Below are 18,179 nucleotides of genomic sequence, written 5' to 3'. Positions count from 1 at the left end.
CACACATACTAGGTTTTTAATAAATATTATTATATGACTGAAGAGCTGGGTAGGAGATTGCATACGTTTCCTGGAAAATACAAAATGGTTTCCTTGAAGTGTTGAAAATGACAAGTACCTAAACCAGTGTTATTCAAATTGTAATTCATATATCAGTCACAGTGTAAAAGCACTCCTAAAATAAACTTGAACATGAGTTTGGGGAAATTTTATGACACAACAGATATAAGAATTTCCCAGGAACCCTGTGCGTCTGCAACTCAAATATTATAAAAGTAGATAAGAAATTTATAAGAAACCATGTTTTGGGGGGTTGCTTGGTTTTATCGGGTTTTTTGGTTGTTTTTGTAGAGACAGGGTTTAGCTCTGCCACCCAGGCTGAGTGCAGTGCGTCATCATAGCTCACTGTAACCTCAAACTCTTGGGCTCAGGCGATCCTCAGCCTCCGTGCCTGGCTAATTTTTTGTTTTCTGTAGAGACAGGCTCTCACTATATTGCCTAGGCTGTTCTTGAACTCCTGGGCTCAAGCCATCCTCCTGCCTCAGGCTCCCAAAGTGCTGGGACTATAATAGTAAGTCACCGCATCTGACAAGGTGCCATGTCAGACTGCTCAGCTGGAGGTTGCCACCCCAGTCAGTGCCAACTGTGAGGTAGCTGGGGTAGAGACTGAATTGCGTGTTGGCCCCTCAAGTCCCAGTGCCTCCCCCCAACTCTTATGCATTTTGGCAGGAATACTACAAAAATAGGAAATGGCATTTGATAAAGAAAGGCCATAGGAGAGAATATAGAAATATATATGTTTGAAAAGATGGTGGAAGATTGACCTAGATGCCCAAATGTTATGTGAAATTCTATTCTTGTTGCCCAGAGCTAGAGGTAAAGAACAGTGAATAAAGAAACTAGAAGAGTGCTGTGAAGTAACATATGTCTCTTGGCATAGATACTGAATGAAAGAAAGAGTGTGTATTATACTCATAAGTCTCTGCTCTAAAGTTTTAGCAAGATGTGATATTGATTTGAGGGAAAAAATATTCAGTGTTGCTTGATATCCAACCTGTTCAAATAATTAGCTACCAATTCTACTTTATTAATGAACATTATGCTGTAATTAATAAGAAGTTAACCTCCTTATTTACTCTTTTTTAAATCATGTCCTTAAAAATTTTTATTTTTAACCGAATTCTTGTGTGTCTGTGTTTGCATGTGTGTATAGTCATTTGGCCTACCATTGATGGCTTTGTTATGCTAAAGCATAGTACAGTATTACGCATATTTTTTCTAAATGTATTTTTACATATTTCCAAATGTTCTTTATTTTCATAATAGCATAGCATTTCTTTTAAAAGTTTAATTAAACAGCACATCCATGCAGTATTTTCCACATTTATTAATATAAATTAGAAGTTATTATATAGAAAACAATTTAAAAGAAACAGAATAGAGCTTTAAACCTAATTAATTATCATCTTCAAATGAAGCTTAGAAATGATACAAGTGTTATTTCCAAAAAAGAGATTTATTTCTTAAAAGCTGATAGCAGAGATAAGATGTTTTATGGAATATAGTGCTATGAGGGTAAGAATTTTAAAGAAAAATGTTAAATTATAGTAATTATCTGTGTTAGCTATTTTATTCTCATGATTTTGTAAGCCAAAAGATGGTTGACTATCAATCATAGCTTTGGTCCATCAAAGCTATAACTTTTCTCAGCAGGCAAAGTTAAATATTTAAAGTGTTTAAAGTTCCTTAAAACAGGAGCTATGTAAATACAAAATGCTTCTGTTAGTTGTTAAGAACAAAATTATGGATATCATATTTTTTAAAAAGCAGTATTTTAAGTTTTAAATAAGGATAAGATTATCTTTAAGAAATTATGGGGCCGGGCGAGGTGGCTCAGACCTGTAATCCTAGCACTTTGGGAGGTCAAGGTGGGAGGATTGCTTTCAAGGTCAGGAGTTTGAGACCAGTCTGAGCAAGAGCGAGACCCCATCTCTACTAAAAATAGAAAGAAATTAGCCAGACAACTAAAAATATATAGAAAAAATGAGCCTGGAATGGTGGCGCATGCCTGTAGTCCCAGCTACTCAGGAGGCTGAGGCAGAAGGATCACTTAAGCCCAGGAATTTGAGGTTGCTGTGAGCTAGGCTGATGCCACAGCACTCTAGTCTAGGCAACAGAGTGAGACTCTGTCAAAAAAAAGAAATTATGACAAAATATTATCAATATTTTTCATTATTGCCTCCATCTATAAGAATTTATTTTTTGCTCAAAAATTATTATCATTGTTATGAACCTAAACCACTTTCCTAAATTCCACCCTGTCTAGACTTAATTGGACAATGTGAACATATGTAGTGTGGCTTCCATGAACCTTAATAATATAAGGGTAAAAATGTTCTCCTAGAATAAATGGCATAAATACCTAAAGTATTAGTCCAGCAACAAATCTGTGTTGAGTGCCTACTGTGCCTGGTGCTACCTCAGTAGCCAGGAATGGCAGAAACTCAAAGTCTCTGACCTTCTGCAGTTTACAAGAACCTATCTTTTTTTTTAGAGACAGGGTCTCACTGTGTCGTGCAGGCTAGAGTGCAATGGTACAATCATAGCTCACTACAAACTCAGACTCTGAGGTTCAAGCAATCCTCCTGCCTTAGCCTCCCAAGTAGCTAGGACTACAGGTGCATGCCACCATGGCTGGACAATTTTTAAAATTTTCTTGTAGAGAAAGGGTCTTGCCATGTTGTCCAGGCTGATTTTAAACTCCTAGCCTCAAGCAATCCTTCCACCCAGCCTCCCAAAGTTCTGGGATTACAGTAAGTGTGAGCCACTATGCCTGGCCTTAAGAATGTATTTTTATGCTGATCCCAAAACTGCTTTTTCTGCTTGGATATGCTGAGGATATTGAGTACTTATTATATGAATCATGAATTGCTATCAGATAATATTTTACGCCATAAGTACTTTGAGGATCCATAAGATGCTTTGCTTTACATCTTATGTACAAATTGATGATTATGTAAAAAATTGGCTTCAGCTTTTTGCCAAAGGATAATCACAATAGTTAAAGAAAAATTAAATAAATAAGTCAGATTTAGTATTTGATTGACTCAACTGATTTATGAGTCACTGGTCTATTAAAACAGCCAACCTAGGAGCATGTCTGTGCCTGACTAGAGCAGTCATATATATATTGGTCAATTCACTTTTTTTAAATGCAGTCACAGCACACACTGAATTGACTGTCATATCAGTGATCCGGCTGTGGTGTTCACATAGACATAGTCATTGCCACCAGAAAGCTCACAATATGAAAGAAAGATTTTTATTGTGTTTCAATTTAATCTACTCTAGCTCCCAATTCACAGGTCAGGGAATCAGGCTATATGTGTTTCCTATCTCATAATACATTGCTACTCAAGGCCAAAAAGCTACTTATGTCTAAATTCATATTAAAGTGTGAGACACAATGCCCTTAGGTTTTGGAGGTTGTATGTATTAACCTAGACTTGAAGTGGGAAGTCCCAGCACAAAACATAATATCCCAGCAGCTGTTATAATTCAGGGATTGGTCTTGATGTAGACATTGAACTGCTTTGTATGTCACAGAGGCCAAATCATATTTGTTTATCACAGCATCATGAAATGATAGATTTATCATCTAACCTTATGTGCACTATCACAAAGTATTCTCAAGATAAATTCAAGTGACTTTAATATCTATTCATTTCTTTTGCATGGTCATTATTATATTGTAATGAATAGCTCTACTAATTCCACAAAGAAAAAATAAGTTATGTATGTGGGTTATTTTAGGTGAGTGTAAAAAGAGTCTCTGGTTTCATTATGTCAAATACATTGTTGTGACTAATTTAGACATTACAGAAATATTAGTCTTTTTCTAATTATTCTTATCACTTTAATGACTTTTTCACAAAAGCAGTGAAGATTTGTGAACAGAGTATTACAAAGAGAGTTTCAGATCACAGACCATAAAAGAGATAAACAAAGGCTACCTAGCATAGGTTACAGTTAGATTGTAGTTGTTTTATTAATGTATTTTATAATAATAATGTTTATTGTTATTCTTTCAAACTTATGGCTTTGAACATAGAAATTATCTTGCAGACTTTAAATAGGTCCCTAACTAGATAACAGAACTGCAGACATGTGAGGGCCAGATGCTTTTATCTGAAACAGACTTTTACACAAATTCTGAAACTAATTTGGAAGTGATAAAAATTAATTTGCGCACTTTAATTGGAATCAGCCTAGCGCATGAAAGAAAGCAGAGCAGAGCAGGCAATTTGTGTTAAAAGCTGATTGAATTTATTGTCAGGTAGGTATCGTGGACTTGACCACTTATCCTCTTGAGCCTCTCTCTGCAATATATTACAGCCTATCTCTGACTGGTGTTCTTTAAAAGAATCAATGCTATTCCTGTTGGATCCCAAGAGTCCAAAATTTCATTGATCTTGGGACTTGACATTTCTTATTACGTGCCATAGCTTCCAACAAGATAGTCACAAGAGGGGCAAGTTAACATTGTTGTCTCTTCAACAGACACTTACAATGCATTGGGACTTCAGCTCAAAAGCCAATCTGCTTGTAAAGTATGTAGTTCTAATGTTCATACCAGATATAAGGTGCTTTATGTAGAGCTTGATATATATACATAAGAATTTTTTTTAATCACAGCAATACAAAACTTTGAAAGAGGATTTACCATCATCATTTTTAATCACATTTACAAATATTCGTGGAGTAGTATGCATAAGACAGTGTTATTGTGCTTTCCCTATCCCACTTTTAAAAAGGCTTTTAGCTTATGCACAAGCGTTATGCAAACTAAGAAGAGGAGAAGCCAGTTGAGCAGGAGCGTCCAGCTGTGCACACACACCTCTGGGCTCCCCTCTGTGTGCCTCAGCTCCGGACACTGACCCTCCTGCCAGCCACAGCCTGTCACAAAACATCTGCCAAATCACATCCCTCTCTTTGTTTGCATCCAGCCTTCTTTTAAAAAGACTGTCCTGGTACCCGGCTCCACAGCCACTACTAACTAGGGTGAAATAAGAGATGAAAACATGGACAACAACTAGCCCAGAGATATTTTTAAAGTTCATTCACATTTATACATATGAGATGAGTTTGTCTGACTTCTCAGAGCAAGAAATCTTATCTGGGGGTTTAGTAAATGTTATGTCATCATTTAATCAAGTATCAGAGGGAAACATAGTACGTATGGAGTAACATTTACCTCTCGGGGCTTTCTGAGGACCAAATGGTCGTGTATGTGATGGAATGTCCCTAGCACGGGGCCTGTTCCTGCCGTAGAACCACTCAGCTGTCCCATACCCTCAGGCTAACATCAGGACACTTTATAGGGTGCGTGACTGAGAGGTGAGCTGTTTGCTGCTTGGTCTTTGCTTTTCCTTTTCTTTAATGGAATTGCCGCTTCAGGAACGGTCTTTGGCCTGGGTCAGAAGCAGCATAAACAAGAGGGACTAATACATTGTCCTGCTCAGAGAGCTTCAGCTCACAGGCCACAGGGTCTCTGGGCTCTATGCAAAGCCGAGCTTCCTGGGGAAAGGAAGGTGAATGATACCACTGGTAGTTTTTGGAAGGCGATGGTATGACAGAAACATACTGGGACCTAGATGCAGGTTCAGGACTTCAAGGGGGGAGATTGCCTTGCAACGGCAATGCTCACAGGAAATTGTAGTCAGTGTCATCTCTGAAGAGAAAAAAGAACTGAGAGTGAATGAGAAAGTAGGTTTATCACGTCTAACTTCTGTTCTTCACTGAACACTCAATGAGTATGTAATACAGTGAAACCATCTCATGGGCCAATCTGTCATTTTCCAACCCACAAAATGTTTCTCCTTGTGTTACTTTGTGACCTTGGGAAACACAGGCCCGGCCACATTTGGCACTTGCGCCAGACCTTTGCGGCAGCCCTGCCCGTGGCTGAGGACTGGTATGGTGCTAGGGGACTCCTCACCCAAGACTGTTCTTCTCAGCTGTCCCAGCAAATTCCTAACATAACATTTTGAAATAAATCTCAAAATCATAGTAATAATGCAATGACCACACCCTTCCACTAAATCCCTCATTCTGGGATTGAAAGCTTTAGAAGTCCATCATAGTTTATGCAAGTATATACAGGAATGGAAATACCTTCTGCCATGACGCTGCAGTGACTGCACAAAGGTCAGGGATAAAATGTGAATGTCGCGTAGCGAGAGGTTCGTCCTCTGACTGCGGCAGAACCGCACCGAGGGGCACAGTCTCAGAAGCGCCACACCTTTGTGTGGCTGTCACTCAGAAGGACCAGAGCTTCCCCTGCACAGCACGAGTGCCACAAACGAAGCTTAAAATAAGAACTGTGAGTTATCTTTGCTTTGACCGTTTCTCTAAAACCACAGACCATCTCACTGAAAATCTCCCCTTGCCGGGCCTACGTGAATAGCATCATCTAATACATTTTTTCTTCTTCACTTTGAGAATATTGAAATGATTTCTAATACAAATGAGAGGGAATGTTTATTCTGAGCCTTTTATATTTGGAGTTTCCAAGTGCTCGCCTATAAGGATTTTCAAAATTGGGCCTGTTTGTTCTTTATCAGTCCTGGTAATTCCAGCTCACGAGAGCTCTTCCCTGGAGGAAGCCGGTGGGGCCGAGGGCGCTGGTGCTGTGGTGCCCGCAGGGGCTCACCTGCACCTCCCTCTGCACCGGCCCTTCCACCCTGAGCCACATCCATCAATGCTGATGTGACAGTGACAGAAAATTCCCAAGATTTTGAATGATCATTGCGGTGTGTGACATCTGTCCCTGGCAATGAAATGAAATATAGGAAATAGGCTTTCCCCCGGCTGCAGGTTTCCCAATTCAAAAAGCCTGGAACAGCATTTTATTTACTTTTCTGTCACCTAAAAAGGGAAACAGTGCTTTTCAGAGGCCCTAAACAATATCCCCTAATAGTTAAGTTCCACAGTTTATTCAAATGATCTGGAGAAATTGTAATGAAAAAAATAAAACATGTTAAACTATCTAAATCAGACACAGGCCTTTGAAAAAACGTATTTTCTAATAGAAAACTTATACATAAGGAATATTTTTAATATTATTTTATATTTTTTCTCAATTTCCTGCAATAAGATTAAATTGCCTTTTTTCCAATAGCATATAAGGGAAAGGTCTCAAAAACTCTTTCTTTTATAGAAATTTATTAAATTTATAATTTCAGGGCTTTCAATATGCCAGTCTTTCCAAGACAGAATAATCATTTAGAAAAATTAAGGATAATATCATGCATAAAATCTTACCAATACTTTTTTAATGTTCATGGTACATAATAGTTGTATATATTTACCAGGTACATGTGATATAATATTTTACTACCTGTATACAATTGTGCAATGATCAAATCAGGGTAATTGAGATATCCATCACTTAAACATTTATCATTTCTTTGTGTTGGCAATATTCCAGATACTCTCTTCTAGCTATTTTGAAGTGTACAATAAATTATTAACTATAGTTGCCCTATTTGCTACCAAACACTAGATCTTATTTTTATCTAACTGTATTTTTATACCCATTAACCAACCCTTCTTATCTCTCCTCCACTACCTTTTCCAGCCTCTGGTGACCACCATTCTATTCACTGCCTCTATGAGAACACTCTTTTTAGCTCCTATATATGAGTGAGAACATGAGATATTTATCTTTCCGTGCCTGGTTTATTTCACTTAACATAATGTCCTTCAGTTCCATCGATGTTGTTGCAAATGATAGGATTTCCTTCTTTTTATGGCTGAATAGTATTCCATTGTGTATATATACCACAGTTTACTTAGATTGTTTTCATATCTTGGCTCTTGTGGAATAGTGCTGCGATGAGCATCAGGGTGCAGATGTCTCTTTGATATGCTTATTTCTTTTCTTTTCAGAAATCTTAGCAATACCTAATCCTCATTTTACCAGGAAACTCAGGGCATCTTTGAAACATAATTTTATAGATTATATAAATATGTTTCAGACAAATTCAGAACTGCTGAAAATATAAATGGATATTCTACCAATATTCAAAACACATTATAGCAACATCCATGATTTAGGGTACAATGGCAAACTAGCGTGGACTGTTGGCCCCCTTCTTCGGCACTCCATCTAAGTTAGATACCCAAAAAGCAAAACAATCTCAAACTCCTAGGAATGTGTTTTTGGACTCCTTGAACCCTAGTTTGAGGAACACTCAGCTAATAAGCTCATCTTAAAGCATATTTCAATTTTAAATCTCCACAGCAAAAAAATATCACAGCAACTTTGACAGACATTAAAAAGAGATTTTATCTTTATAACTGGTTAAAAAATATTTTCAGAAATTCATTAAATCTGAAATTTAAAATTATTTATAGAACTTCTCACTCCCACACATCCCAGGGTACATTGACTGTAGTTTCAGACATACCAAGAATTCTCAAAGAGTTATAGTTAGGGAACCAAATTACAACTTAGTTTTTCAAGGAGAAAAAGTAATAGTTAATGAAACTGGCAACTTAAAATGAAATAATGATATTTATGTATATAAACACACAAAGGCATATTTATACTTGCTTTTTGCTATGATGATATTATAACTCAACTAAATAATACATCCAGGATGAACCAATGTCATACAATGAGTCTGCTATAATTGTTTAAAAAACTAAAAGAGAAAGAGAGAAATGGGAGGATATAAGCAACATAAGACATTAACAAGTGTGATACTGTTAATGAAAAATGGAAATACCAGGGTATTACAAGGCATCAGTGAATGTTTATTGACTCTAACCGAGTGGTTCAGGTCCATATTGTGCTGTTACTAAATGTTCCACACCTTTCTTTCTGATTGCCCTGCCCTCAACAGAGTTTTGCTTCAGTGAGTCAGGCCATCATATACTGTCTGGTAGGGCCAGCAATGGCCGTCTTCTCCCATCTTCCAAAGGAACCACCCAAAACCCTACCTAGGATGGCACCACACTCCATTTACCTCACACATTTCCTCTCTGACTTCCTCCTGTTTCCTTTCACTCTACAATTCTCTACCCCAAGCCTGTAATGATGCCCCATGTCCATCCCAGCCTGGCTCCTCCCAGCAGCTTTCCCAGTCAAGACGTGCTGGGCAGGATGCCGTCACCTTTGCCGGCCCTCTCACACGGTCTGTGTGCATGCGCGTATTCACCAGTATTCCGATTTTCTCTTCATTCCTGTGAGGATTGTTTTGATTCCTACTGGTCTCTGCACCTACATTTCTTCCTCCTCACACTTGTCGTTGTTGAGTGCCCCAAGGGGTAGTAAGCCCGTGACAGGCCATGGTTGTTTGATGTGTTTTAAACAGTTCCAGGGTACACCTTATACCTCTATATACATCCAAGTCCTGGCCTGCTTAGAAGAATGCCTGTCACTTAGAACAGCGGTCCCCAACATTTTTGGCACCAGGGACTGTTTTCATGGAAGACAATTTTTCCACAGAGGGGAGGGGAGAATGGTTTCAGTATGATTCAAGTGCATTACACTTATTATGTACTTTATTTCTGTTATTATTGCATTGCAATGTATAATGAAATACTTATACAACTCACCATAGGTTGGGGACACCTGACTTAGGGAACATTTATTCAGTCTGTGAAAACACTCAGCAATGAGAATGCTTATGGAATATAAGTGTGGAGTTAAGATAATCACCTCTTCTTTCCTTCACTACTTTCCCCACATCCCCCTCCTACCTCCTCTGCCCCCCCCAAATCAAAGCACTTCTTCCTTTTCTGTTGGGTATTTTAGAGAATATTTTAAAATGGGTAAGAGCGTAGATGTGAGAGTGAGACAGCTGTGGGTTCATTCAGTTCCAGCTCTTGCTGGCTCTATGGACTTGGGCACGTTCCATAATCTGGCAAAGCCTTGGGCATGTAGGCTGTAAAACAGGCATAGTAAGAGTACCTAGCTCATGGAACCTACCACAGTAAATGAGGTGACACCTGGCAGGCATTGTGCCTGTTTTGTAACAGTGAAAAGAATAGCCCTCGCCTCCTCATGATGTGCTAAGCACATTACACGAGTTGTAACTTACCCTGTCGTCTAACAGCCTGAGTAGTGGGTCTGATGGTTATGCCCATTTCACAGATAAGGAGAGCAGAGAAGTAGCTGGTTCATGGTCGTACAGCTTAATGATAATACCCTCAATAAACAGTGGTGATTGTTTTTTTAAACGTTGGATTTGGTGGTGTAGCTCTACTCCTGCCACTGGTCTGCAGTGGCTCACTGCTGCTGTTGTCTTACAGGTGACTATCCTGCCCCGAGAGCTGTCCTCACAGGCCACGACCACGAAGTCGTCTGTGTTTCTGTCTGTGCAGAACTTGGACTCGTTATCAGTGGTGCTAAAGGTGGGAAGTTGTTTCTTTCATTTTAAATCTTTAGAATATGTACCATTTTCCAAGCTAACCGTGATTTATGGTTTCTTCTTCCTGGAGGCTCTCAGTAGACAAATGTCATCCATAGGTTCTTTGCAGGTGTTTAGTTTTATTATTAATATTTATTAGTACTAATATAAAATATGTATAAAATTTTATGCAATATTTTGTGGCCCCTAGCATTCTAACCAGCACGCTGATAAACTGCAGTACATCTGTATGATGGCAGCCATTAAAAAGGAATTTCAAAGGTGGGGAAATACCCCTGATGCAGTCAGTGGGACAGTGCAGGGAGCGGGTTGCTCACAGGACTGGCCTAGGGTCCCCTCCCTCCACCAGTCCCTTTCTTTACAAGGCTGGGGGCTGTGTAGAGGCTGGTGGAAAGGAAACAAGGTTACTTGGTTCTTTTGACCTTTTGTGGAAGAAGTGTCATTTCAGGAAGAGCCAGGAAACTTAGGTCCCCATTCTTGCTGCCATGGCAGTTCTTGGTGGGACAGCTCTGAGGCAGAAGGGAGCCTAGTGCTTAGGAGAAACTGAGTGACCACAGCCTGGAGTGTTGCAGGGTGCTCAGCGTCCGGGGGGCAGAAAGCTGAAGAGGTGGGAGGGGCCCATGCTCAAGGATTTGTAATTTTTTATTTTATTATAAATATAGTGAGAAACCATTGAAGATTTTTAATCAGGGTGATGAGATGATCAGATTTGGTTGTTAGAGCTGGTCCTGGCTGCTTTATAGGGAATGGATATAGAATGAGGGCAGGGAATGGACACATACGATATTTTCAATAAATGTCTCTTAATTTTTTAAAAAGGTGACAATATATATGATATTATTCTATCCTGTAAAGTCTTAAAAAAGGAAAATAACACATAGTAGACATAAAGAAAAAGTATTAATTTTCTGTAGGTGGTGAGTGATATTAGAGGTGATTGCCATTTTTTTTCTAATTTTCTATAGTACATGTCTGTTACTTTAGTAATCAGGAAAAACTTAGGTATAGCTTTATAGTGTCATTAGCTTTGTAAAATATATGTGTATTCAAATAAATTGATTGAAAAATTAAAATGTAATTCATTTACAGTTTTTGTGGAGATCATTTTGGGGCAGAGGAGTAGATATATACCAAACCATATTAACCAATTATTTTTGTGAACTTGACCAGTGAGGTTTTTGTTTGTTTGTTTGTTTAATCTTATCAACACCAAAATTCAAGGGCAAAACAAGCTAAAAACAATTGGGGCAAAATAAGTAACTCATACTACTTTTACACTCTTGCTTCACTATTCATTTATTTAAAAACAAAATACATTTCTGTAGTCTAAATTAATTAATTGGCATAATTTGGCTTTTACATTTTATGTATAGACAACGAAAAAGTTAAAATATATTTGAAAATAATGTATTTATGTGATGCAATGCTTAAGTTTTGATGTAAAAATTAGCAATTGTTCTGATAATTCTTTTAAACTGTGAAGAAAAATTTCTAAAAGCACATTAAGAGAAAATGTCTGGGACATAAAATATTTTATTCTCATATGTTCTGTGAACTATCCTTTTATTGTGAATATTACCTGATGAAGGAAATGACCGAGTATTGTATGTGTGTGGATTATTGAAAAGTTTCTCTGTGTTTGCTCTGTGGAAATATCACATCAGTGCTGGGCTCTGGCCGGCAGATCTCTTTCCTTTACCGTGTTCTTTAAACAAATCTGAGTGCCTACCCAAATGAGGTGTAGGGTTGGTAAGAGCCGGTGTGTGATTTGCCATCACCAACTGACCCTGGCCATTCATGTGCCCACTCTGCAGAGGGCCCTTGCCTTGTCCACACGATCACGGGAGATCTGCTGAGAGCCCTTGAAGGACCAGAAAACTGCTTGTTCCCACGCTTGATTTCTGTCTCCAGCGAAGGCCATTGTATCATCTACTATGAACGAGGGCGATTCAGCAATTTCAGCATTAATGGGAAACTTTTGGCTCAAATGGAGATCAATGATTCAACACGGGTAAATCTGCATCGTTGATGCCAAATAGGATTGAAGCCAAGCAATTAAAGATTGATTGTTTTACATTGAATGATTCATGGTAGAATTTCTGTGGTGTCCAGATAAATGTGCCCTGGTTTAAGGGCATATAAATTCATGTAGACTGAGACTATAAACAAACCCAAGTTCATTTAATCCCAAGTAATGAACTCAGTGAATAAGACTTCAGAAATGACAGCTGTTGGTTGATTAAGGGTTAGACTTTAAGGAGGGTTTTTTAAAGCTATTTTTACAAATGATTTTTTCAGTGCTACACCCTCACAACATTAAAGTGAGTTTGTTGTCAAAGAGTCCTATCTTTAGAACCCTAAACCAAAATTACTTGTGCCCGATTGCCTTTCATTCACAAATGAATTATAATCACTGGTTTATCATTGTTAAAAACTGTTTTGAAATAGGCTTCTGCCTCTTTCAAATAGGCTATTTTCAAATAGGCTTCTGCCATTTTTTCTAAAAGTCTCAGCACTGTTAACATTCAGGACTTAACAAAACATCATATTACTTGATTCTCAAGGTCTTCCTAAATTAAACTGATAATATTCTCTTTGAGACTTCTGTAATTTTGTAACTTAAATTGGTTTTAATAAGATCCTTTGTATATGTAAGAACTCTGATGAATTCCACATTGGAAATTCTACAGGTTGAACTTTAAAAACTTATACAAATGGGGGCCGGGCCTTGTGGCTCAGGCCTGTAATCCTAGCACTCTGGGAGACCGAGGCAGGAGGATTGCTTGAGCTCAGGAGTTTGAGATCAGTCTGAGTGAGAATGAGGCCCCATCTCTACTAAAAATAGAAAAATTAGCTGGGCATGGTGGCATCTGTAGTCCCAGCTACTTGGGAGGCTGAGGCAGGAGGATCACTTGTGCCCAGGAGTTTGAGGTTGCTGTGAGCTATAATGACGCCACTGCACTCTGCTCAGGGTGACTGAGTGAGAGTCTGTCTCAAAAATAAATAAATAAATAAAACTTGTACAAATGGCTAAAAGTAGATAGTAATTATAAGGGAACTGCATTGAGTGCTTTTCAGTAGTGACAATTGACTGTTTAAGGAAATGTGAGCAAAATGGTTGTTTTTTGCCTTTCCTAAGGCCATTCTCCTGAGCAGCGATGGCCAGAACCTGGTGACCGGAGGGGACAACGGTGTGGTAGAGGTCTGGCAGGCCTGTGACTTCAAGCAGCTGTACATTTACCCCGGATGTGATGCTGGCATTAGAGCAATGGACTTGTCCCATGACCAGAGGTGAGCTGCATCAAGGACAAATGTAATCACTGACAACTGTCATCAAAAGCTCTTCATTCTACCAAGGCTGAATCGTGCTGTGAATGAGATTCCAGCCTCCAGTGAAAAACAGACTAGCACAGAACAGGGTAGATTGAGGGGAGGAGCAAGAACTCTAAGGAAAGATTCTGGTAAGAGGGAAACAGAGGAAGAGAATAAGAACCAGAAAAAGAAATGGGTCCGATGAAGAACAGGCACATCTGGGCGCATTTTAAAGCCCAAGCGAGACATAGAACGTACTCCCACCAACTTCTCTGTTCTCAGGTCCCACCTACTCTCAGACAGGCCTCCCCTGGTTTATATTATGTGAGGAAAGCATGTATTTTTCAACAGAGGTGGGTTCCAGTGTGAGGTCTACTTCTAGCAATTTCCAGCAAAGTGCACAGTGTAGGCTACAGCTGGCCTCCCTTTCAAACATGCAAGGCACTCATCACTTGAAACAGTCTTTTACCCCCAATTTCTTACTGGTATTTACCCGTTTTCCACTTTTGTTATTTTGTTTTATTTTATGCATTCCCCTAAAACACTTTAATCCTTTCTTGAAAAGAGTTGATATGATTGGTAGTTAATTAATTAATATGATTTTTCCATTGTTCTTCAGTTTGCAAAAGGACTTTATCATTTTCTAAAATTTACCTTTGGGTTTCTTGTAAAGAAAAGAATATTAGAAATATGAAATCCAAAGTTTGTAAATTTTAAAAATAAACTATAACCCTATTATCCAAATATGGTATATGATTTCTCATTTTTTTGTTATCTAACAGAAATAAGAAAAGCTTGGCAATTACTATTTTTCAAATATATGTAATATTCCTTGTAAGAATATTGGTTTTAAAATATTTTAAATATTGACATATAATAAATTTAACAAAGCATCTTCACAATATATTGCAGTGCTACTAAAGTCATTGGGAAAAACAATGTGATCAAATTTATTCTGAGGAGAGATGTTTGGTGTGCAGCCCAGACTGTTTTTAAAGAAAGTTTAAGGTTGTTATTAGAGTGCTCCAAAGTGTTGCAGTCCATATTTATAAATAAATGGTAATGGTTTACTGTGCAATTATTTGTATATACATGAGTGTTTCTAAAATGCTCAAAATCATGTTTTGTGCTTAGTAGTTTAAATTCTCCCTGACATTCCTATTCACTCATGTATTCATTTTGCTGTATCATCATAGGTTGAGTATATGCAAAGTGCTAAGATTACTGACCCCAAAGAGCTCAAATAATCATAATCGTTGTATATAAGGCAACAGGGACAGAATAACAGAAAAAGGAAGAGATGAACTCTTCTTGAGGGCTGGGGAGAGCAGGAGAGACTTCATAGGATCCAGGCTCAGGCAGAGAGGGGAGATCAAAGACCACATTCTAAGTTGCAGTAGTATTAGGGGTCTCCAAATGGGGGAGGAAAGATGCTAATTAAGTTTCTATTTCTATTTTAATCTCATCCTTAATTTTAATTATTTTTGTTGATAAACATATATTGGGATGCATACTCAAAAGGTTTTTATCCAATGAGATGTCCAATCAAAAGTGAAGCAACACTTGCTGTAGACAGAAGGTCATGAAACCTGAGCTGGGTCATAGCAGTCAGGCAGAAAGGAGCCTCCCCAAGAAAGAAGCCTCAGGGCTGCATGGCTGTTAAGTTGGAAAGCAGAGGGAGAGGAGACAAGGGTAAAGAACAGCAAGGCCAGGAGGTAGCAGTGACCCAGGGTAGACATGTTGAGTCTGAAGGTTTTATGACACCGCCTGGCAGTGCCCTGCAGTTGGCAGTGGGGATTCTGTACGGGGGTGTCAGACAGTGATGTCACTGAGTATATGCCCGAGGAGAGCGTATGGGGTGAACGCTGGAGGGCGGAGTGGTTCCAGGAGGCAAAGAAAAGAAAGGTCATAGAGGTAGGAAGAAAAGCCAGAGATCCTCAGAGAAGCCAGCAGACGTCCAAAGGGAGAAGGGGAGGCACAAGGTGCCCAGGGGAGGAGGGGAGGCCGGAAACGTGGGTTTGCAAGGTCAGCTCATACACCCCAGCAGGGCTGGCCGGCCGGGTGTGCACACAACTAACAGCTTCTCTTGGCAGAGCCGAGAAGAGATAGATGTCCATCCTGTCTTGATAAACACAAAATTAAGAGTTGGTGAACTTTGAGATCATGATATTGTCTTGTGTAAAATAGCAACCATATAAGTTATTGTGTATCACTCTTAACTGCTCTTTCTGCTTTTCCAGGACTCTGATTACCGGCATGGCTTCCGGTAGCATTGTAGCTTTTAATATAGATTTTAATCGGTGGCATTATGAGCATCAGAACAGATACTGAAGGTAAAGGAAGCACCAAAAGCCAAGTTAAAGCTGAGAGCACAAGTGCTGCGTGGAAAGGCAATATCTCTGGTGGAAAAACCTGTCTACATCGACCTCCGTGTGTACATTCCATCACACCCAGCAATAGCTGTACATTGTAGTCAGCAACCATTTTACTTTGTGTGTTTTTTCACAACTGAACACCAGCTGCTACCAAGCAAGCTTATATCATGTAAATTATATGAATTAGGAGATGTTTTGGTAATTATTTCATATATTGTTGTTTATTGAGAAAAGGTTGTAGGACGTGTCACAAGAGACTTTTGACAATTCTGAGGAACCTTGTGTCCAGTTGTTACAAAGTTTAAGCTTTGAACCTAACCTGCATCCCATTTCCAGCCTCTTTTCAAGCTGAGAAAAAAAAAAACACGTTTGATACTTTGTACATCAGATGCATCTTATTTAAAAGGGATACTTTTGTAAAAGTAAAACCTTGTATAAAGAACAAAATGTTTCTTAATTTTATTGTGGAGTTACAACTTGCATGTTCCTTACTCCTAATGTCTTGATGGAACAGGTGCATTCACACTATGAAACAGAAAGATCTGTCCAAGGACACAGCTTGTAGGAAAGGGTTGAATTTGGGCTCAATCAGTAACTTTTGACATTTTCACCAAAATATGGTTTGCACTTTTTAATCTAAATTCATCCCTCCTAAGTGAAATTTGCTCATAAAGCATTTGGATACTAAGCCATTATTTGCCATTTTTGGTACTTTATACACAGAAAATTCAGCCCTACCCTTCATAATTTGAAGACACAGCAGAAAGGGGGCTTAGGGATGAGGTCCTGGTTTTTACTGTATAAATAGGAGTCATGATCATTAGTTCCATAGTAATGACTTCCCGACGCCTGGACATCCCTTCCGGAGTCATCCCGCTGGCTTAGTGTGTATACAGTAGGGGAGGAGAATCTGATGCTAACTGTTTTTTTTTTTTTTTTTTTTTACTCTTTGGTTCTTGAATAGCTTAGTTTCTTTAATAACAAGTCAGACTTTATTACAACAATAACTGGTTATTCTTTTAGGTTCTTGTGAAATTCTCACCTAAAGCCACATTCTTAGCCTAAGGCATTTCATCTTTTATGATATAAAATGATGGCTATCAAATGATTTTCCATTCATCGTACTAATCAAGTTATACACCCAGGGGTATATACACTTTCTTCATGTTTCTTCTTTGTATATTTGGTGACTGTATTGTCATAGATGTACATATTGTGTCGGTAGGGCTATGAGGCATGTTACAGGAATGTAATTTTCTCAGAATTTACACTCACTTGCAGTCATTTATTTAAAAAGATAAAACAAAATAATGGGTTCTTTGTATTGGCACTTTGCACCAGAAACATATCATTATTTATTGATGTGATTACTTATTTGTTATCCACCTTGTACTAGTAAGTTTTAGCACTGAATTCCTTCTTCATTGTTGTTTGTATTTATGAAATTCTGAAATTATGGGGAATCAGCGTAATGATTAAGTTATTCATCACCAGGCTGTAAGCAATATCTTGAGTTTGTAGCTTAGAATTGGGAGGATACTGAACATCTGGAAGACAAGTTCATTTCATCTTGAGATCATGGTGAAATATTTTGGATATATAAATTCCTTAAGCTATTGTAACCATGTTTTATTGCAAAGATGTAAAATATGCCAGATGTGTGTGAGTTGGAAATCAAAAAAAGAAAAATAAAATATGCAAAGAATTCACTGATTGTCTCACATTTCACTGAACACTTCACTAACATGCATTCATTATGTTGTCGTACAAGTTTAAGAAGTCATCATCGCCTGGTATAAAGGCCGTACAGCATCTGAAAACATGAAGTCGAGTCCTAATGAGGTTCTCTAATTGGCGGAAACCTGAGCTGCTCTGCTTGACCATCTGGCAGGGATTTGGGGCAACAGTGACCGACAGCCCTTGGTGTTTTTTTTGTTTTGTTTTGCATAATCTACTTTTGGGGTTAGTTTTATTTTATTTAAAAGGAACTAAGTTTTATTTAAAAGGAACTAAATAGTGAAGGGTATAATAGCTCCTTCTTTGAGTGTTATCA

The 18,179-nt window shown here is 38.4% G+C and overlaps 1 protein-coding gene across 13 annotated transcripts in view; it reads left to right on the top strand.

Moving 5' to 3' along the window:
* Positions 1–17,709, top strand: part of NBEA (neurobeachin) — a 582,638-nt gene extending 564,929 nt beyond the window's left edge. For all 13 annotated transcript variants that reach the window (XM_076009491.1, XM_076009489.1, XM_076009488.1 and 10 more), the window contains 4 exons: positions 10,321–10,422; positions 12,254–12,450; positions 13,579–13,730; positions 15,992–17,709. In XM_076009491.1, the coding sequence (XP_075865606.1) occupies positions 10,321–10,422; positions 12,254–12,450; positions 13,579–13,730; positions 15,992–16,082 (542 nt within the window). In that variant the 3' untranslated portion in view covers positions 16,083–17,709. The remainder of the gene's footprint in view (positions 1–10,320; positions 10,423–12,253; positions 12,451–13,578; positions 13,731–15,991) is intronic.
* Positions 17,710–18,179: the final 470 nt, after the last annotated feature.

Source organism: Microcebus murinus, chromosome 13 (genome assembly GCF_040939455.1).
Source record: "Microcebus murinus isolate Inina chromosome 13, M.murinus_Inina_mat1.0, whole genome shotgun sequence".
Classification (NCBI taxonomy): Eukaryota; Metazoa; Chordata; class Mammalia; order Primates; family Cheirogaleidae; genus Microcebus; species Microcebus murinus.
Note: the sequence above shows the minus strand (reverse complement) of the source record. Positions and strands in the feature narration are given on the sequence as shown.